At 35.8% G+C, this 22,335-nt stretch overlaps 1 protein-coding gene across 1 annotated transcript in view; it reads left to right on the top strand.

The window, feature by feature from the left end:
• The window catches only part of LOC150092969 (uncharacterized), a 34,572-nt gene extending 13,126 nt beyond the window's left edge, over window positions 1-21,446 (top strand). The window contains exon 3 of the mRNA XM_090413879.1: window positions 20,880-21,446. Coding sequence (XP_090270005.1) covers window positions 20,880-21,016 — 137 coding nt within the window. The 3' untranslated portion in view covers window positions 21,017-21,446. The remainder of the gene's footprint in view (window positions 1-20,879) is intronic.
• Window positions 21,447-22,335: the final 889 nt, after the last annotated feature.

The raw sequence follows: 22,335 nt of genomic DNA, 5'->3' as shown, positions 1-22,335 counted from the left end.
GTTTCGAAACTACTGGCGCCACCACTAGTTTCTTCTATTTTCGAAAAGTTGGGTTTCTTTTTGGACGGAGAGTGTATACCTTCTATGTCAATAACTTCGATAATTATTTACAAATAATTTACAGCTGCCAAACAGCAATAAAAACTTTAAGGGGTGACTTATCTAACTTACAACTGATTCTTCTCACTGCCTTGTTCATTGAAGTCTTATTTAACTTTTATAACCTCTTGTTTTCCCCCTCCTAACAAGCATTAAAAAATGTATGCTATAAATCACCCTCACCAACTTATGTTTCTGTGATCGCCTCCCCTTCTGTCCCTGTCTCTCTCTCTCTCTCTGACAAATTCAAATCAGCAGTTATTAATCTGTTCTCGTGTTCCATACTGGTGAAATTATCTTAGCTGGTTTTTCTCTTTTCCAATGTTTCTTTCTCCTCTATATGTATGGCGATGTACAGTAGCGATCGAGTCAATCCGAACACTCGAATTTTAAAAGAAAATTTTAATTCGCAAAATAATAATAATAATAATAATAATAATAATAATAATAATAATAATAACAAAAATCAAACTCCAACTTTATCTAATAATTTATATGAACTCCTCTGTTCCTAATAAGTTCATTAATTCGCTTAGGCACGGACTCTACCAACGCAGAACAAATTTTTCTTATTTCTGCATCTCGAAACCATACTTTCGTAATGGAATTTACAAGTTATCCTTTGTATTACAATTTAATTTTCCAAGTCTTTCACTCACTATGGCCCACAAATTTTCTATTGGGTTCATGTTACAGGAGAGTTACCTGGCCACTGAAGCTATTGGACGTTGTGAATTTTGAGGAACTCTTTTTCACTTTTTTTAAAGTGTGGCATGGAGCGAAATCCTGTTGGAAGTTGAGTTCTTTGTCTTTGGATCTGTGGCTCACTGGTTTCTTCAATATTTCTATGTAGTGGTCACTTTTCATTAACAGGCACAAGTGATCCTGTACTGTTATGTGCAAAACGACCCCAGAACATATTTTTAGCTGGGTGTTTAGGAGCTTGTTGAAGGCGGGCGGGAGAAGTCTTTTCAGCAATAGCTCTCATCTGAGAATATGACCTTCTTCCACTTCTCAACAGTCCAATATTTCTACACTTTTGCCCACTGGAGCCTGTTTTTTTTTTTCACAGCCTTCTTCAACGGTTGTTTCTTTTTTTGGTCTGTGGGCAGTCCTCCCTGCTTCCAACAATCTTTAACGTATTATTATATCAGAAACATTAATCCTACTAGCTGCCAAATTTCTATTTATGTTTACAGCAGACAATCTTCGATTCATTTTGCTTTTCCTAACTAGTAAACGATCTTGAGTAAGTGTAGTTTCTTTTTTTTTTTTCCACATTTTCCTTTACTGCCAGGAGAAAAAGAAAGGTCTTTAAAATTGACATTAACAAACAAACCATGCAATCCAACACCACACTCATTGGCAATTTGTCTTTGAGTAATGGATGTGTGCTGAAAAATGGTACATATCTTTAAACGCTTTCTTGGAGATGTATACATTTTATAGATACACAAAATGAATAAAACACTACGAATATCAACAACTTGTTTACACTATTAAAAACACAACGCTATTAACAAACATCGCAGCATTCAACTAGCATAGTGAAATAAAATCAAAACCAGAATTGAAACTAAAACATGACGAAAATTGGGCTTGTTCGGATTCATTTGTTTGCTACTGTATGGATTATAGATACAGGCGTGTGCTACTTGACTGACTACAAATCCTTAACTAATTATTTTTATTATTTTACTATATAATTCTATACTATATAATTTTATTATAATATAAATATTCTATACTCTATAATTCTATAATCTCTATAAATTCTAAACTCTAAATGTCAATTGATGGAAATATCTCCGTTAGCGAAATTACAATAATTTCGCCTTCACACCTGGATTTTCTTTAAATTTAATTTTAAATTTCTTTAAATTTTCTTTAAATACTGCTGTTATTATGGAAATTATAAAAATAGAAGTTAATTCATTTGGAAAGTAAGAAAAACCGCTTCCATACGTGTGTTTTTATTTTATTTTCTAATCTGTGACACGTCCGAAGCTTCTTTTTGTGAGAGAAGTTTAGGGAAGGGCAGAAGTCCGAAATTCCCGAAAACAAGTGTGGCAACACTTAAGGGTGACCCACTTAACACTAAAATGATGTACTACGTATTTAATCATTCTGGATATTTCTAAAGGAAAAGGAACCTTGTTTTTTTTTTTTTTTGATCACATATATGCATGATGCGTGTGGGAGGACAGGTGGAAAGCCTGTCATTCAACGAATTCAGTCTTCTCAAGCTTCAGCATAAAAAAAAGTTTCTTAACCGGTTTATTTTATCTGAAAAATATTTTTAAAAAAAAATAGAATTAAAATCAGTATTAAACATTCATGCTTAATGTTAATGTATTTGTTTTTAGAAAACTGTTACTCTGCACGATCATTGTTCATTGTTATATCGACAAACAGAGCAATCACGCATTTAAAAGGATGAGCTATTAAAATAAAACTAAAAAGAGATATTCCTGCATCCATATTCGCTCTTTCAATACGTTGCTGGAGATGGAATACTTTAATACAAAAACGCCTTTATAGAATACTTCTGTGGCTGTTTCAAAGCCTGGAACCTTGATTTCTACCGAAAATTTTGTTTTTTGATGAAGAAAAGGATTTTTTGATATATTAGATGTTCCGTTTTTGCCTTTAGGTGTCTTCTGGGGGTATTTTCGCAGGCCTTTCTTTTTTTTTGGGGGGGGGGGTATTTAGCCTGCCATTCCCGTATTTCAGTCTGTAAAACAGATGAGTAACTTGATCAACATCCGTTCATTGTCCACCTTCAAAAACCTACAAAACCAAATTGTCGTTCTCCTCTTTCATTCCATCTCTCTATTCTCTGAAAGTACCATCCTTACACTGTTTTTTTTCCCCTGAGGACTAGAACTCCAGTTGTTGAAGAAATAAATCAACAGCTTTATCTCCTTTCTTTTAATAAGCGCGCGCGCGTGTGTCCTTCATAAAGGTGGATAGCTGAAGAATGGACCTATAAAGGGTGATCAGTATCTACCGGTTACGCTGATAATGTGAGCCATGCTGTGCGAACTTGAATCAGTTTCACTTTGTTTAATTTCTTTTTACCTGACTGGTCTTTTCTATTCCAAGTGCTCTAATTTAAAATCAAAGATAGGAATAAAAATAAATAACTGAATGTTATGATCTGTGAGAAAGGAAGGGTGCTATTTCATCATGCCGTTCTGGGAGTGATAGGTTGCCGCTACTGGTGGTATTTTGCAGATCGGTGAAAATATTCATGTTATGAGGTTAGGGTAGTACTAATCCAGAGGGTTTATCGGTTAGTGTATGAATTGCAATAAGGAATTTTCAGTTGAAGAGGTGAGCTATTTAGTTGCATGCGGAATAGCAGGATTTCTACTTCTCCAAAATTCTGGTTCTACCGTACAAAAAAAAAGGAAAATTGAAAATACACATGATTGACAAACATAACTTACTTCGTGATCTCTCAGCTGCCTTGGCATAATATTAAACAACCATTGTTTTCGATTAATATTTTTCGGCTATGGCGTGATGTTCTGCACTGACATTTATACACCCTCTATCCAAAAAGAACCGAACTTTTAGAAAATAGAAGAAACTAGTGGCGCCACCTGTTGTATATTTTTGTTGTTGAAAACGGCAATCTTCATTAGTGTTGTGTCAACTGGTTATGACATTTGTTTCATTAGAAGCCGAGTTATAGTGCAAGAGTGACAGTGTGTTTTGACAAACGGTCGGTCGGTTTGGCCAGGCGGAACGAATTCTTTGTGATAATGCCCTTGGAATCGTAGAAACAAATCAGCATTGTCTTTACTTTTGACTTCTCCAAGCGACTTTTTTTTCGGATGCCCCTCTTCTGGTGGTCTCCACTCAGCACTCTAGCGCTTTGTTTCGGGCTCATACTCAAAACACCACGTTTCGTCACCACTAACGATCGCAAGGAAGTTTGGATCCTTACGAGCGGTTTTAATGAGGTCCTTGCAGTGTTCAATTCGATACATTTTTTGGTCGTCGGTCAACTTATGGGGAACAAATCGCGAATTCAATTTACGAAGGCCCAAACACTCGGTCAAAATGTTCTGCAGTTGATTTTGGAATTTCCAATTCATCTTCAATCAATCTCACGGACGATTTCGGGTTTTCTTTGATAAAATCACGCACTTTTTGGATGTCTACTTCGCTCAGTCCAGTTTTTGGACGGCTCGGCTTTTCGTTGTCCTCAAGCGTCTCACGACCACTTTGAAATCGCTTAAATCACTCGTAAACTTGAGTACGGGATAGGCATTCATCACCGTATGCTTTTTGAAGCATTTGATGCGTTTCGGTAAAACTTTTACCAAGTTTAACACAAAAGTCAATCGCAGCTGTCTGTTTGAAACTCATTTTCCGACCGTTCGTCAAAACACACTGTCCCTCTTGGCATCATAACTCGGCTTCTAACAAAACAAATGTCATAAACAGTTGACACAACACTAATGAAGGTTGCCGCTTTCGACAACAAAAAGATACAACAGGTGGCGCCACTAGTGTCTTTTATTTTCGAAAAGTTCGGTTTCTTTTTGGAAAGAGGGTGTAAGGTTTTGTACAATAAATGGTTGGCTATTCGAAAAACCTCCTTTACTGTTTATAGGATGCGTAATGGAAAATCAATTATTAAAATGCCACGATAGTTGGTTCAAGATAATAAACTACCAGTATGTTTAGCATTTCCTGTTTGAGAGTTCCCGTTTCGATATTAAATCTAAGATAATAGTTCGAAAACAGTCATGTTAATATTCTGTTTCGTTGTTGTTGCTATTTTTCATGAGATCTATATTATTTTTGCTGTGCTGTACTACATATTTTTATCTGAAGAGTGTATAAATGATAATTACTGAGGAATATGCTGTAGTTTACGAAACTAATTCGGCGCGCAATGAATTCTACTGATGCGTGATGGATTTCTGTTGCCGAAATGGTTTGGTTCTTGTTCGGCATTGGACAGTAACACCATCTGCGAATTTAACATTCGCCTAATTAAGCAAGAAGATAATAAAAATAAAAAAAAAACCTGAACAGCGCTAACATTTTTCGAAATCCGCTTTTTAAAAGTGAATCTACAATTAAATACTTTTCTAATGATGCTTTTATTTTTTCCATTAGTGAGTGCACTTGAAGTCTGTTTTTCAGCTTCTCTTATTTCGCTCTGATACGATAAAAAGAAGCCATTTTTCACCCAGAAAATTCTGGGTGTTCCACAAAAGCTACAAAAATTTTATTACTTAAATATACATTTTAAGGATGGGACGGATGATCCCATATTTACCAAATTAGATGCCATAAGAGGAGAATGAAAACACAGAGGTTGGGCAAAGAGCAAGTTTTTATGCCTGCAACTACCTGTTTCTCGCTCGCATCACTTCACGTTTTACAAAGAACTGGTTTGAGATGAATGATGCACTTTAATACAAACCGTGAAGAGGAAGGATCTCCTGGGATTAGGTCAACTTTCTGAGAAATTTTATAACTGAAAAATACACGAGAAAATACTGTTGGCTTAACTAAATAAGATCTCTTCTTCTTCATTTTTTTTTCATTTCTTCCAAATGATGAAAACACTTTGATTATTTGCGAGCATATTTCAAATAGATGCGTCTAGAATTGCCTTCCTTGAAAAAATCCTAATTAAAAAAATGCAATTAAAATGCCGTAAGGAAACTAGTTCTAAACTGTTTTTATAATTGGAAGATGGAAATGATTATGCATGCAATTTGAAACCAGATTGTATTATCAACACACACACACACACACTGTATGATGAGTTTCTAAATGATCTTGGTTCACCTAGTTAGATGTCTGAGGCATTACACCCAACCTTCCTTAATTTACTTTAATGATACAATTTGAAACCAAGCTGTAATTATAATCGAATTGCCAACGTGATTTACCTGCCAACTTATTTATTCAGGCGTAGACATATAAGAAAACATGTGATTAAATAAGGTCATATTTTAATACATACACGCTCCGAGTGTGTGTGTGTGTGTGTGTGTGTGTGTGTGTGTGTGTGTGTGTGTGTGTGTGTGTGTGTGTGTGTGTGTGTGTGTGTGTGTGTGTGTGTGTGTGTGCCCTCACGCCTTCCAACTTATGGGAGTGATTAACCTTACGTGTTTTCTCAAAAATTGTGCATCTAATTCCTATCTCTCTTCAAAGTAAAGACATAAGCCTATAAAATTTTAAAGTGGTGTATTCTGAACTATTGGGATGCTCTGTGTTGGATGGGGGAGGAAGAAATTGAAGTAATATTCAACAAACTTTTGTCATAAATACTACTGTGGCTCAGTTGATAAAATTTGTAGCATGTCTAGGTACACTTGACCAGTAACAGTACCTTCAAAGAAGAATGGTCCTATTAAAGCCCTAGATGAAATCCACACCAGACATTGGGTCCTGGTAAATTGACTGCCTTGTCCACATGACACTGTGGAAGACTTCTGTGGCAAGCGTGTAAACTGTTTCAACACCATTGCCGAGGAAGCAGGCCTTGTTGCTCTGCGAGGTATGTAAAATATAATCAAAAATTATGAGCATGCAACCTGTTTCTGGCTAACCACACTGCATGGTTGGACGGAAAGAGACCGCTGGGGACAGTATCTTGATACGGGGATTATTTTCAGGAATATCACTCGGTCCTTTCATCCTCACTGAATAATCTCCAGATAATTCTTACCTGGAGCTTATTTTGGACCAGGTGCTAATGTGACCGAATAAATCTGGACTCTTCCAGCATGACAACGCTCCTTGCAACAAGACTCGCATTGTGCAAGCATGGTTCGAAGAGTATATCCAAGCCTAATTATTTAGATTTCATCGAACATTTGTGGTTTTAGACGCCAGTGCCTCGCTTGATCGTTGACTTCCAGGGCTTTATTCTGTCCAGTTGGTTCAGAATACCTCGGGATATCTTCCGTGGTCTCTGGAAAGCTACCAAGACAGATACAATAGTCTATTCAAACAGGGGGGGGGGGACAACACGCTATTAGATAGTCATAATTATTATTATTATTCCTGCTCATCAATCCATCCTAGGATGGGTTGAGCTCCTCCCCCGTACTGAGACCGTGTGTGTTCGTGGGGCCACTTTGCCAGTTCTGAGGACCAAAAACCAGAGTTTCTGGTGAAAAAACCCTACCTCCGTACGAGACCGGCTAACTCCCCTTTAGTCGAATGAGACCAGATAAAAGTTCCTCACGTCTTAGACGGGAACCGAACCCAGCTCTTTCCGACCAAAGTGCTTCTATATTGACTGAGCTATGGAGGCTCAGATTGTCATAATGTTTTCGCTCATGAGCGTATCTATATATTATTATTATTATTATTTGACACCTCCAGGGAGTCCTAAGACTCATCGAGGGAGAGTGTGCCAACAGCATCGAACGATTGATCTCCGTCCAACTAGTATAAAAAAGCATGTTTTATTTCTTTTTCAAATGTTGAGCCTTACTGTAACGTGAGGCTCTAGGGATAACGCCTACGTATCCTCTTCTTCTGTCCTCACCAACTGAGGATTGTCCCTGGGGGAAAGGGGAGATAAAATTATCCAGGACAGGAAGTAATTTCAAAATTTTGATTTAGCAAAGGTTCATAACATACTTGTTGAAAATAATCGGGGGGGGGGGGGTTTCAAAAGAGCATTTAAAATCCACACATTCACTTGAGTGACAGCTTTTAATTTCTAACCTTCTATGCATGAGTCAAGCGGATCCAATAAAAACACATCTTTCGTATACTTCGAAATCGACCTCTACTGTAATATGAAACTAGAACACGCGCTAAAATCGCACTCAGAGTAATAACAAACAAATTATACCAACAACAGGTATTTAATTTCAGTATGCATGTGTACGCGTGTAAAAGCGATAATTTACAAGTTACTCGTGAGATAATGTTGTGATATGCAATCACAGCGTGTCTTTTGTGCATTAACTACATAAACAGTGAACCTTGGGAACAACAGAAAACAACAAACGGATCTGAATCACCTGATGTGGGTGAAGAATGTAAGTTAATATATCCCAGGAGATGGTGGACCCCCCCCCCATCCTCAACAGCAGCTAAATATTTATGTTAAAATACATCTCTAATAACTACAGATTATCGGAAGCACATATGAATAACAAGACCATAATTAAAAGTACAACAAGCATAGTTTGGCAGCTAAGCCTATTCGAACTTTGATAATTCCTGAGACGCGTTAAAATTCCTACAAAACAGACATACTTGAGACTTGCAGAAGTAACCCGGAAATGCTAAGAACAGAAAGATCCACAGAGCCTTAAGAAGCGCTTTAATATACAAATCCAAAATAAAGAAATGATTCAAAAGAATGATAAAAATATACTTTCATACTCGACTCATTTTTTCCGATCTAGCCTCAGTATTCAAACCATAACTGGTTGACAATTTATATGAATTCGTTCTTGGCCTACTTGTGAAACCCATCAACTCTATTTTTGATTCGAGCAAATTAAACATACTAGGAACACCTTCTGCACCTTTTCAATGGCAGCTGAGTTAATCACTCTCAGATGGAGGTGGAAGAGTTTTTTTTTTCCTCCTCGAAACTGAGATTTATCCTTCTAAATAATACAAAAACGTTGGTAAATATACACAGTTGAGACTCAATCATACCCTCGCCTCACGTCCAAAGCTTAATTGGGATTAATACCACTTTTCAATGAAGGTGAGTTAATTGGTCTTATATGAGGGTCACAAGAAAACCCAACTTCCCCTATAGAAACGCGAGTTTTTCATCATTGTCTTTGTAGTTGTTCAGCCAAAGAGGAATACCAAATCAATGTTACACTGTTATTTAAGTATAACCTGAAATACGAGGGTGATCTGAAAAGTTCTCGGACCATAGATGGCAACACTATCGGTAAGGTTTTTTTTTCTAAGTTGATACATCTGTCATAAGCATCCAAGTGAAATTGCAAGTCATTCTATCAAGTAGTTTGTTTTATACAGCTGTCTGAAGCAAACGTGTTTCTGTATCCCTTGAAATGGATAAAATGGAGTATCGTGCGGTTATAAAATTCTTTGTAAAAGAAGGTTTAACGCCAAAAGAAATTCATTCGAAGGTCATAAAAGTTTATGAGCACTCTTCTCCTTTGTTTTTAACAATTAAGAAATGGACTGCCGAGTTTAAACGTGGCCGTGCCAGCCTTGAAGATGATCCACTTGAAGGACGTGGATCAGCCTTCACCAGAAATTATTGATGAAGTGCACTATATGGTATTGAATGCCCGGAGAGTCAAAGTGCGTGAAATTGCTGAGACTATAGGCATTTCAAAAGTACGTGTAGGATATATTTTGCATGAAGAATTACAAATGAAAAAGCTTTACGCAAGATGAGTGCCGGGCTTGCTCACAACAGATCAAAAACGCACTCGCATGAAAATCTCCGAACAGTGCTTGGAGCGTTTAAACAAGAATAAAACTGATTTTGTGCGTCGATTTATTACTATAGATGAGACTTGGATTCATTGTTACATACCAGAATCCAAACAGCAGTCAAAACAGTGGACAGAAGCCGGTTGTTCAGCGCCAAAGAAGACAAAGTCTGTTCCATCAGCAGGAAAGGTCATGGCATCGGTGTTTTGGAGTGTTAAAGGCATTTTGTGTATTAATTATCTTGAAAAGGGTAAAACAATAACCGGGAAATATTATTCCGATCTTTTAACCAGACTAGACGAAAAAATTCGTGAGAAAAGACCAGGGTTGCAGAAGGAAAAAAATCATCTTTCACCAGGACAATGCACCTGCCCACAAAGGTGTTTTGGCAATGGGAAAATTAAGGGATCTACACTATGAATTGTTGGAACATCCACCCTATTCCCTAGATATAGCTCCCTCTGACTTCCATCTCTTCCCAAAACTAAAACTCTCCCTCACTGGTCAGCGTTTTTCTTCGAATCAAGAGGTGATTGCAGCTGCAGAGGAGTATTTTGCAGATCTTACTGAGAACCTGTGTAGCTCAGTGGATGTGGCGTTTGCACACCACGGCCCTTGGCCGCACGAAGGAAGGCTTGGTTTCGAGTCTGGTCACCGACTAGAGGAAATTTTTCTGAGCCTTTTTTCGACCGGTTCCCGAGTTAGTCGATCTCTTGCACGGGCAAGCGGGTTTTTTCTCCCGGAAACTCGGGTTTTTCGTCCTGTAAACTCAAGAAAATCGACCGTAGAACCCACATTAATTCAGACATTAAATATATTGTGTTAGGGTTAGGGACCACGAGATGGTGGCACATTTGAGCCGTCTCTCTTCACTGTGTACTGCTTAATTAGTCATAGCCTTGGGCCATCTATCTCTGATTGGTACCAGTGGAGATTGAACTGCCTACTACTCAGTCTCCAAAAGTTAGATAGGGCTAAATGACCTCGCCTACTCCCCGTATACGGGAATAAAAAGGCGTTAGCTGATTTTTTTTTTTTTTTTTTTTACTGAGAACCACTGGGACGGGATAATGGCGCTGGAGCATCGCTGGTATAAATGTATTAATCTTAAGGGAGATCATGTTGAAAAATAAAAATAATTTTAAAATTATAAATTCGTTTTTTCATTGTTAGGCCGTGAACTTTTCAGACTACCCTCGTAGAAGGAAGACAAATCCATGATGGATGCAGGTTTTGGCTTCCACAATGTTAAATCCTACAAACTTCTCTCTCTCTCTCTGTCTTTTTTCCTTAACTAAAGTCGGTGATAAAATTTTCTACCTGCGACACCTAACATCAGATCAATGTATTACGCCAGCGGTTACACTGAGACGGGACTGTAATACGATGAACCAGATAAGATACTTATCTCGGTAATATCTTAGTTGAAGGGGATTCCATCAAGGTCAGGTCACAAGGATATTAATGATGAACCGGACCACTGAAAGTATTAATATTATTCTTAACCCACTTCACGATCCTCAATTTCTATAGATGAATCGCATCTCTAAACATGCCTCTTCTCCAATATGAAGCCATATATTTTTTCTTTGACAGACAAAGATTAATAAGGAGGTTTAAAAACCGTTATTTGCTCAAGAAGGTATCGTACACATCCCCTCCCCCCTCTTTCAGGAAGTGTAAGCATCAACAGAAGTGTCCTGCATTAGAACAAATACTTAACAGGAACGTTTGCCGATTTTCAAATGGGAACGGTGCCAAACTGACTTGCTATAAATCTAAGCCACACTACAAACAGGAAACAAACATCATCAGCTACACACGTACTCACAATGAATATGGAATCACCTTTAGTAAATAACGGTTTCTGTTACATTTTGTTTCTAAGTAGGCAACTCAAGTGACGAAACGAGTCTTATGTGTTTCTACACAAGAAATTTTTTGACTGTTTCTTTGTGCTTGTAAAATATCGTTTGGTGCCAACTGTGGGCCAAATATTGCCCATATACATCTCCTATTTCCAGTTTCCCCCATTTCAAAATATAATTAAGAAAACTGTATGTCTAGTGCTCAGTTGAAGCCCTCTCCACAAAAACTCTGGTTTTTCATTCCACATACAAGCCAATCGGCCAGAGAACACACACACACAATTAACAGACAAAAATACTATTTGTGAGCAGCAAATGGCGTCGTGTGTAGATAGGATTAAGTAGAGAAGACAGTGGATTGTTTAGTGTAGAGTGAAATTACTATAAATTAATAAATTTATAGTAAAAATATTTTACTATAAATTAATTTATAGTAAAATCTCTCTCTCTCTCTCTCTCTCTCTCTCTCTCTCTCGGTCCAGCTAGAGCCTTTGAATCAACCGGAACCTGTGCAAAATGCGATTCTTCCTCGTTCCATATTATTGTAATTAAATTTTGTTTATAATTTAAAAATAATTAATTAAGTCAGTTTATTATAATTTATTTTGAATATCTATTAATGCAGATAGAGCTATTCTCCTGCAGTCGATATTGCACATAATATCCCGTACTTTCAATTAAATTTTTCTTTTTTGAGTTTTTCATTAACTGTATTGACAATGGCTATGAAACTTAGCTGAAAATTTTACAATAAAAATATTAAACGTAAGCGTTTCTGATATTAATATTTTATATGATATGATAGAGGTCTATAAACTTTTGAATGGGTATTATGGGATATCGTCTGATGAAATTTTTCATTATGTGGAAGGTGGGGAAAAGAACAAGGGGACATTCATGGAAGTTGAGTTTGTTCGCAGTCAAATAAGGGATAAGAGATAGATTTTTCTCCTAGAGAGCAGTGAGTAAGTGGAATAATTTGCCACTCAATTAGGGATTGTGAGTGCATCTAAGGGAAGTCTTAAGTGAATTTAAGGGAAGGTATGATAGCTAGTTTGAGTGATTTATAGCCTTCCTTGATGAGTCCTTGACTCCCTGGAGGTCTCAGATAATAATAATCCTACAAACTTGATGAGTCCTTGACTTGATGACTACAGACTTTATGAGTCCATGACTCCCTGGAGGTCTCAGATAATAATAATAATAATAATAATAATAATAATAATAATAATAATAATAATAATAATAATAATAATAATAATAATAATAATCGTGTTATAGTAATGTTTCTTCTGTTTCATTAATACCATATACCGATATGCTTCTGGTCGGATTTCCTGTTTTGAGGTACGAAAATAGGAATTTCTGAGAGGAAACTCTGGAACATCCATATAAAGCAAGCTAACTCATCTTCAGCTGTAAAAGATGTTATAAGGTTGATCGCGTATAAGAACGAAGAATGCGTAAATGAAAAGGATTTTATGAGAAATTCATCCAAGAATGATTTGAAACATATAGCACACAAGAGGACAATGGTGCATTAAGGGTTAAATAATCCGAATTTAATTTGGTTGCAATTTCAGCTGAAACAACCAAGGCTGTGAGGTGCCATGTATAATATTTTGTCTGTTAATTGTGTGTTTTCTCTGACTGGTTTAGTACAAGAAAATATGAGTTTCAAGGAAGAAGGAAGAAACACCCTTACACTTTCGTATGAGACTGACTCTTTCCGAAAAAATCTTTTCGGAAAGAGTCAGTATGAATATATATATATATATATATATATATATATATATATATATATATATATATATATATATATATATATACACACGGAGGTTTCCCGTTGCCTTTCTTCCCGTGCTATGTCCTACGACTGTAGCCTGTGTGTTCACGAGTCCGGTTTGCATGTTTGCGGGATGAAAAACCTCAGAATAAACTGGGGGAAAAAACCCTACTGTGCACGCCCAAGATCGGCTAACTTGGCTGTAGCTGAGGAGGATCCTTCAGCTCCTCACGTCTCCGACGAGAATCGAACCTAGAACTTCCCAGGATGATATATATTTATATATATATCATCCTGGGAAGGAATGTCATGATGTCACTGTGGACTGATGTCATCAATCTGATGACATCAATCCACAGTGATTTAGGTCGGCGTCGTGGTCGTTTTTCCTCTCGTGGAATCCAATGCAGTACTTCTGTCCATCGTTGATATTTTCTTCGAGCAATATGCTCAGCCCATTGCCACTTCAGATGTTTCATTCTTCCTACGATGTCAGAGACTTTGGTTTGATTTCTTATCCACATACGCCTTTTGTGATCCAGTCTTGTGATACCAAGCATACTTCTTTCCATACTAAACTGTGTTGTTCTTAATTTTTGAATTTCCTTTGCCTTTAGTGTCCATATTTCACAGTCATATGTCAGTATAGGAAGAATACATTGGCTAAAAACATTTCTCTTCAGACATAATGGTAGCTTAAAAGTTAGCTTTTGAATATTGAGTGTAATTTTCCGAATGCTTTCCACCCAATAATTGTGCATCTTTTAATTTCGTCCATGATATTTTGTTCCATTGATATCTGTCATGATCTACTTGTTTAATTTCATTATTATTGATATTTATTATTTCTGGGCGGACATAACTATTGAACATAATTTGGGTGTTTTTTAGGCCATATAGGCTAATCATGCCCGTAAACAGTATGAGTTCGAAGTTCAAACGTCAATGAGCAATAACTAGTCGTTTTTTGAGTTTTAGCAGATTTTGAGGAAAATGAGAAATACAAGTTCTTAATTTAAATATTGATTATGGAAGTAGCTAAGAAAAAGGTACAGAGAAGAATAGCATTCTTCTCTGTACATCCTTCTCTTCACGCCTTTCCCCTACATCTAGATGTAGGGGAAAGAGGTGAAGTAATAAAATAGTCATTTACAAACCTTTCTGAACAGCTTAAAAGATTTATTAAGGAGGTTTAGGGAATACCGTCCTCACATATGAGATTGGTGTTCCAAATACAACATCTGGAATAACAACTGTAGACGCCATTGTTTATACCAGGGTAAAGCTCGAGATTATCGCATGAAAGAATAACTTTAGAGTGCAGATGTTATCAAAGGCGAGATTAGGTGAAACGTGAGCACGGGTATGTGTATGTTATTTGGGCTGAACAAGATCAGCATAGTCTCCACGTGTAACTCCGTTTAAAGCTAAATCTGGAATTCAATTCTTTCAATGCGTATGCAATATTTTTTTTTCCCCTTGCAGTAACCGTTGCTAAAGAATCTCTAATTATGTCTTTTACTTCTTGTAGTATTGGGGAGGGGGGGCTGAAAAGTTCTGATAAATGGTTCTGACCAATTATCAAAACTTTTCAGTACCCCCTCGTATATTTTGAGTAACCGTCTAGAAAGAATTCAAGCAGGTATTTTCTGCATTATCAAGTGGCCGGAAAATTGGTCATTTTTTATAGAAATTTTATAAATACACACTTTGAAGAAAATGGAATTATCATTTAATTATATAAATAAAATTTTATTTTTTATAAATACGCAAACTTTTGAACAAAATTAAATTTTATGAGTACACGAATATTTTTGAACAAAATTGAATTACCTTTCACATTAAAAATTATAAATGATTTCAGAATAAATTCATTTTTATTACGATATTCCATTCAGTGGTTCATTTGATTGAGTGGACAAATTGAAATATGAAGTATTTTGAATAAAATTGAATTATTTGCATCGATTATTATTTACATCAAAAATTATAATTAGTGTTTGAATAAATTAATTTTTATAATAGATTGAAAATTTATCTTTTATTTATAACTTAAAATTTCCCCATTTGTTTATTAATAATAGCAATAAATATAGTTATAATTCTTTAAAAATTAGTTTTTCTATATTTTTTCTTTTTTATTTATTTATTTATTATTATTTTTTTCTTTCTTATTTTTATTTTATAAATAACATATTTTTTATCTTTATCATTTTTATTTTTTATTTATCGTTTTTATTTCTTTATTTATTTTTATTTTTTATTAATTTTGAGTTTCTTTTTTTAATTTATATATCACTCCTACACACGACAGGTCAGGTTTGATTTCGCATGTGATATTAAAAGGATAAAATTCCGAGTGGCAGTAATTATAATAGAGAGAATGAATGTCAATGCCCACCCAGAACACATGTCGCTTATCCCATTAAAATATCTCTTAAGTGAAGAACTAGTATATTTTAATTTGTTCGTAACACTTCTAAATGGGTGTTGTTTCTTTCACCTGACAGCTCATTTGAATACCTTAACAGGTGAAAGAAAAAAAAAAAAAAAGCTCCCCTTTCACCTGCACCAGCTCAACTAGTATAAGCAAAAAGAGAGTGTGAATAAAGAAAAGGAAAAAAAAGTCGACATTATTAAAATGTTTCACACTATTGAACGTAAATGAATTTTCAGCTGTTCAGTTTTCACCATGTTGTCTCGTCGCTAAGCCTAACTTCAATTTCGTTTCGCTTTAGTTGTTGTTGTTGTCTTGTCCTTTGAAGAGTCTTAGATGTTTCCGTGTCCTCCTTGTACTGCTTTGACTATGTCGATGATTTTGTTTGTATAGAGCTGTTGTTCAGGATTAGAATCTATTTCTTGCAAGGCTGCTGTAATTGCTGGACAGGTAAAGATGTGAGTGGGTGTCGTTCAGTATTGGGGCAGTTGTTGCAGTTTCTATATGCTCTCGTATCATCTGTATTGACCTTCATTCCTCTAAGATGTCCTGTTCGTAGTCTTGCTATCGTGGTGGAGGTCTTTCTGTCAGCACTGATTTCGGGAATTTGATGTTGTGTCACTGATTTCAGTGGAATTAGTTTAGCTTTTGCTAGTGCGTTAGCATCAGCAAGAGTTATCACGTGAGTTTCTTGGTTGAGCTCTCTGGCCTCTTTTGCTAATTTATCAGCTGCTTCATTGTAATCAATGCCTACATGAGCAGGAATCCATTGCAAAATGCAATTTTTTCCTAAACAGTTTAGTTTAGTTGATTTAAGAGTTTATGGATTTGTGTGAGCTTGGTATTGCCATTTTTGATTACCTCCATAGCTGATCTTCAGTCACTGTAAATTATAATTCCTTCAGATTGTTCAGATGATGATAGTTTTAAGTGGGCTTCTAGTGCTTTATTTATTGCGTAGAGTTCGCTGGTAAAATTGGAAGCGATTCTCCCAGATCCAACTTTTATTGAAAGTTTTTCACCTTTCGGGAGTAGAAGGAGAACACTAGCGCCTTCATTAATCACATTGGTGTCTGACGATCCATCGGTATAACAAATAACCTGTTTGGAGGATGAAAGAAGGTTGATAGTATTTAGGCCTTTTTCTTTGAGCATTTCTTTTGGTTCTTTTTTTGTACAGAGTTTGGTAAGATTTAGATTTATGGAGGTATTTGAAGGTAAAGGACTGGAAAATAGAGGTTCTTCGTTATGTGGGCATTTAGCTGATCAAGACCTATTTCCTTCCTGATAGTGTCATCATATTGTAAAGTTGATGATCTGTGGAGTCTGCATTTTTGATTCCAATGTCCATAAGTTTTTAGGGAGATATGATCGCTTTGGTAGCTTCCGATATTATTTATGAATTTTATGGTGGCAAATTTTCGTCTGTTCTCCAGCAGGTCAAGCCCACATTCCTGTTGGGCTCTGATGTTGTTAGTGGATGAGACTGCACCAATAATAATCTTGGATGCTTTTGCTTGTATTTTGTCTAATTTTTCCTTTACTGATGAGGCTGAAGGTGACCAGATAGGTGCTGCATATTCCATTATTGGCCTTATTAGTGTAGTGTAAGTACTTTTGAGGATTTTTGGCTTTGCACCCCAATTTTTTCCGCAAAGCCTTTTCAGTATATTTAATTTTTTTAGAGCTCTGTTGGAAGTGTTAGAAATGTGTTGTGCAAAACGCAATTCCTGATCAAGCGTAATACCAAGGTATTTTGGATTTGTGACTTTTTCAATTAGTTTGTTGTTGTTGATCATGACTTTGGGATTGTAGGAATGTCTATTTTTCCTGTCTGTACTAAAGGTGATTAGTTTTGTTTTGTCTGGGTTGATTTTGAGTTTAAGTTCATCTGACCATTTTTCTAATCCTCTTATGGATTTGTTTAGAATCTCTGATTCTTTTAGTACTAGTGTGCCAGATGGCTATATCATCTGCATAGCAAGTTACTTTTGTGTCTTTTGTAAGGTAGGGATGAATGTTATTGACATATAGAAGGAATAGTAAGGGACTGAATACTGAGCCCTGGGGAACACCAGCCCAGGTTCTCCGCTCTTTTGATATTGCTGCATTGATTCTGACTTTGATCTTTCTTCCTCTAATGAAATCAGCAATCCAGATTAAAGCGTTTCCTCTAATTCGAATATCATGTATTCGCTTTAGTTGAATCTTGACTTTAGGAATTATATTTGAATTATTTTTTTCTGTAATTCTCATTTCACCATGATTTATTTATAACACCAATAAAATTATGGCCACGACAAGTCTGACTCTTCTGTCCGCGACCAGCCAAATTCGGCTTTGCCTTCTCAGTTTAACGATGGTTTGAAACAAGGATTGGGAAATTTGAAGCGAGGATTCCTTGTGTTTTTGAAAAGAAATCCTTGTTTTTTTTTTAATTTTAAAATATTGTACTTTCAAGCTTTCTACAATTTCCTATTACTCAATTGTGTCTTAGGAATCTCATGTATTATCGCATGACACATATCAGAATCTTGAATGAATGCTGAAGCCAAGTAGGACATAGAAAAAATCCCCTTCGCTTGCCCAGTTCGACATCATCCTCACCGATGTACCATTCATATTCACTGATCAGTGACTTTTTCCGGATTGCTCGGGATAGGGAACAAGTCACACCATGACTGCAAATGATAGGATGTTTTCAGATCATGTTTAGGTTTGATCGAGAGTAGCAGAGATTACAGATTCTTTAATACTGCATACGTGATACAGTTCTTAAATTATTTTAGAATATTTGGCCTGGTTGTCGAGTGGTTAGTGTATCTGCTCTCCAGTCAAAAGGCTGCGGGTCTGAATCCCACCGTGGGCATGGATGTTTGTGATTGTCTGTGAAAATACTAGTGGTGGTGGTAGGCGGTAGATGGCGTTGGTGCAGATAATGAAGGTAGTTGCGGCTGGTGGATTGATGGTGGAGAGTTGTAGTAGATGTCCTATTTAAAAACATAAACTTAATCTAATATAAACTGTTATATTTTTCGACTCTTACCTGAGTTAACCAACTTTCTTCTTTAAGTAGATGATTATCTAAATAAGGTCATACGAAATGTTCTCTGAAGAACCGGCATACTTCTTGGTTTGATCAACGGCGTTTCACTAACATTCATATATGGCATCGAGGTCGTCAGGGAACAAAACGACATGTCATCAACAGCTTGTCAAATATTACCAAGAAATATTGATGAGCAGACGTGTATCTTCTTAATGATTACGCGAAGTAGGCTAATTGTAATGGTTCGCTTATAATGATCATGATTAAATGTTGTAGACGAGGGATATGGTAATTGCCTCTTGATAGAGAAATCAGATGGCAATAATCACACACATCACACGAAGGTCTCCACTCTTACCTTAATAAGACTTTAATAGTTGACTAAAAGATGCTGCCCTTCCTTAACATGTATATAAAAAAGTATATATACTATATAATTGATACATGTATTACATAGCGCATGATTACGCTAATACGTGCTCATCTCCCAGAGTAGGGTGATCTATAAATAAAATCCATCACTTCCGGTAGGATAGCCTTTCCAATTCCTGTTCTCTTCACTTGGCTCTAGGAATGTCATAAGTCAAAAGTGGGACGACATCGTGACAAACAGACTACTACTTGAGACCTTTGGGGGGAGGGAATTTAAAAAAAAAAAGATGATTTGTTATTTAGAAATAGGAAATGTGAAATCAGGTTTACTCTTTCCATTGCTAGCGAAAACGTGGATAAACTGACAAGAAAATTAATGAATGCAAGTGCTGACCTCTATACGGAAAGAAGAATCGAAGCAATGTTTTATTCCTTCAATGTAGAGTCCAATGAACACAACTTCCCTGGAGGCATTTTTCATTCCAAATTTGATCGATTCAAATAACATCCTCTCTCTGTTGACGTGCTGATTTTGGATACATATTCGAACAATTATTTGGCTGTGAGTGACGTCAAAATTCACCGAAATGCATCGCTAATATAACATTTAATAATGTCCTTGGAACTTTATTGTGTTCCTAACCCCCCCCCCCCCCCATCGTATGCCACTGCACACACCACCTCCCAACCAGAAAATCCTTCCTACTGTGCCAGAGCACTACTGACAGAGGAATGCAGTGTGGATGAAATTCTCCCGTTTCCTCAGCGAATGCCCTTTCCGGGAATAGGGCGAGTATTGTGAACCATTAATTTCCCATGACTGTAAAGATAACACAACACACGCCCTTCCTGTCTTAATGCTACTCAATTAGACGAAGAAAAAGTAAGCAATCACAGAGACTCTTCACTTGTCTTCATTCTTTGTATGCACAAGTACGTCCAGGAAAACAATGCATTTGAAGACAAGGCCCTGTCCTATTTCCATGAAAGTAGATGACAGTAAGGAGTGGTTTGAAAGTAATTCACCATTTCTTTAAAATATACGGAAAGTAACTAATTTACTATTCTTTTCCCCTATTCTATAAGCATGAAACGTATGAATAAATAAGGATCTGCAGAAAGACAAGCAAAAACAATGATTCGGTATATCCTCTTATATCTAAGGAGGAAAAACGTTCTTAATTCATTTTCGTTACTCTCTTTCCCTCTTTCTAAAAGTATTTTAAATTCTTTTATATTCAAATATATTTGATTTATTTCCATTGTGGTAATAGCAGCAATAAAACATATCAATAAAAGCAACAAGTTCAAAATAACACGTGATATTTTGAACCCGTTTTTAAAGTGTATTTTGAATTACATATCATTGATAATATCAGAAAAATAATATCACATTTTAAATCCAATTCCTCTTTATAATAACAATACGTTTTCCCTGAATAACTAACCCCATCTTGTTATTTTCAAGATTACTCTAAAAACCTGTCGGTGCCACCTATTAATATTAAGTCATCATTTGTAAATATTAATGAACACTAGAGGTCGCCTAATGCTTCACGCCTACTGTTTACTTATGCATGTCGTGTGTGTAATATAAGCAAAACATATTCACATTTTGAAACCAAAGGTAACACATAAATGCAAATATATTTGTAGAACTTTATCAAATGAGTGCACTATTCTCACGTGGTGCATACGAGGGTGGATCGTGGAAAAGGTGGGATAAGCTCTTAATACTTTTAATTATTTTTTTACATTACACTAAGCTGTTTAACATACTACTACTACTAATAATAATAATATAGCTGTATCAATAATATTTATTTTTGTTATTTCTAGAGAAAGATAAAGAGGATTCGTCTACCAAGCAAGGAGCTCCGCCCTCTAACAGAAATAATCAGGCATCTGGTGGTTATTTGAAATCGGATCTTTCCATGACTTTTACTTTAATCTTAGGCGCAGCCATATATCGATAAAAATAATTCTGAGGTTCATTAGTACTTATATTTGAACAATTAACAAAGTCCACTTCAGTTTTGCAGAAAATCATCAAAAGTTAAATAAGTAGTCAGAGGAATTTCGCGAAAATATTTGTAATTACTGTAGTGTGCTAGAGCTTAAATATCAACAAAGTTATAAAATTATCTAACATTATTACACGAAAGGTAGTAACAAAACACTGTAACCAACAAAGACTGCTCACTAAAAAAAAAATAAAAATAAAAAAATAAAATTCTGGAAATGTATATGAGAAATTAAATATTAATCACTTAGACATGCTGAAACTGTACATTATTTTATAATGTGATTTTTTTCGTTAAGTTTGTGTATTTATAAATGATGACGACAGACAATTGTTACGTGATACGAATGTAAGAGATTATAATAAATGGTTCTTATGATGCAGTCTTTTATTATAATCATGAATTCTCTAGAACTCCAAAAATTGGTAGCGAACTCATATTTCTAGACGTTATTGTTTTTTCTTTCCGAGTCCAAAAGAAACAAACTGCAGGCAGTAGTAGACAATAGATATAGGAATATCCACCCTACCATTATCAAAATTAACAGCTTTTAAAAGGCTTTTAAAAGCTGTTAAAAACTGGCCATGGAGTTTTTTAAAATCTTTTCTCCCTTTCTTTCTTTTTTTTTCTTTTTTTAATCAAAGTTGTTAAATACTGAACTTTGAGCTTTCAGATCCGTCCTTTGCAAACATTTCCTAATCCAGTTACAGTGTGGTGACTGGAATGATCTTAGTATGTTGAATATCCAGTACAGGTTTTAGGGTTAGGCGACCTAAGTAGTCAGTCACCTAGGGCGCGGGCCTTGAAGAAGCAAGGATCACAGCACCTTGACAAACGTCAAAAATGTAGATGAATCTTACCTTCACTTGACTCGCTGATAATTATTAACCTGAAAAAAATGGCATCGATAAGGGGAAAAAAAGTTTCCCGGGGAGGAGAGAAGCAAAAGAATCTCGTCGGAGATGTTTCTTGATTGGAGGGTCAGCTTGGTCAAAGATCATTTCTTTGAATTTCAATTTAAAAAAAAAAATAAGGACATCATTCAATTCTCGTGTTATTTTACAAGCTGTCAACCTTGATAATCATCGAATTCTTTTTCTTTTTTTTTTTATTATTTCTTGAATTTTTTACTGCTTTTATACTATTCAACGTTTTTTTTTTTTTTTTTTGGACAAAGAGTGTCCCTACAGCTATTAATATTAAGGTAAGCTTGTATTTTTTTTCCCAATCGAGATAATAATAATAATAATACAGTAGGCAAACTTCAGTTA

This window comes from Typopeltis vanoorti, chromosome 24 (assembly GCF_054136105.1).
Source record: "Typopeltis vanoorti isolate ZY-2024b chromosome 24, IOZ_Tvanoo_1.0, whole genome shotgun sequence".
Lineage (NCBI taxonomy): Eukaryota > Metazoa > Arthropoda > Arachnida > Uropygi > Thelyphonidae > Typopeltis > Typopeltis vanoorti.
The sequence above is the reverse complement of the archived record's forward strand: the minus strand, read 5'-3'. Positions and strand labels throughout refer to the sequence as shown.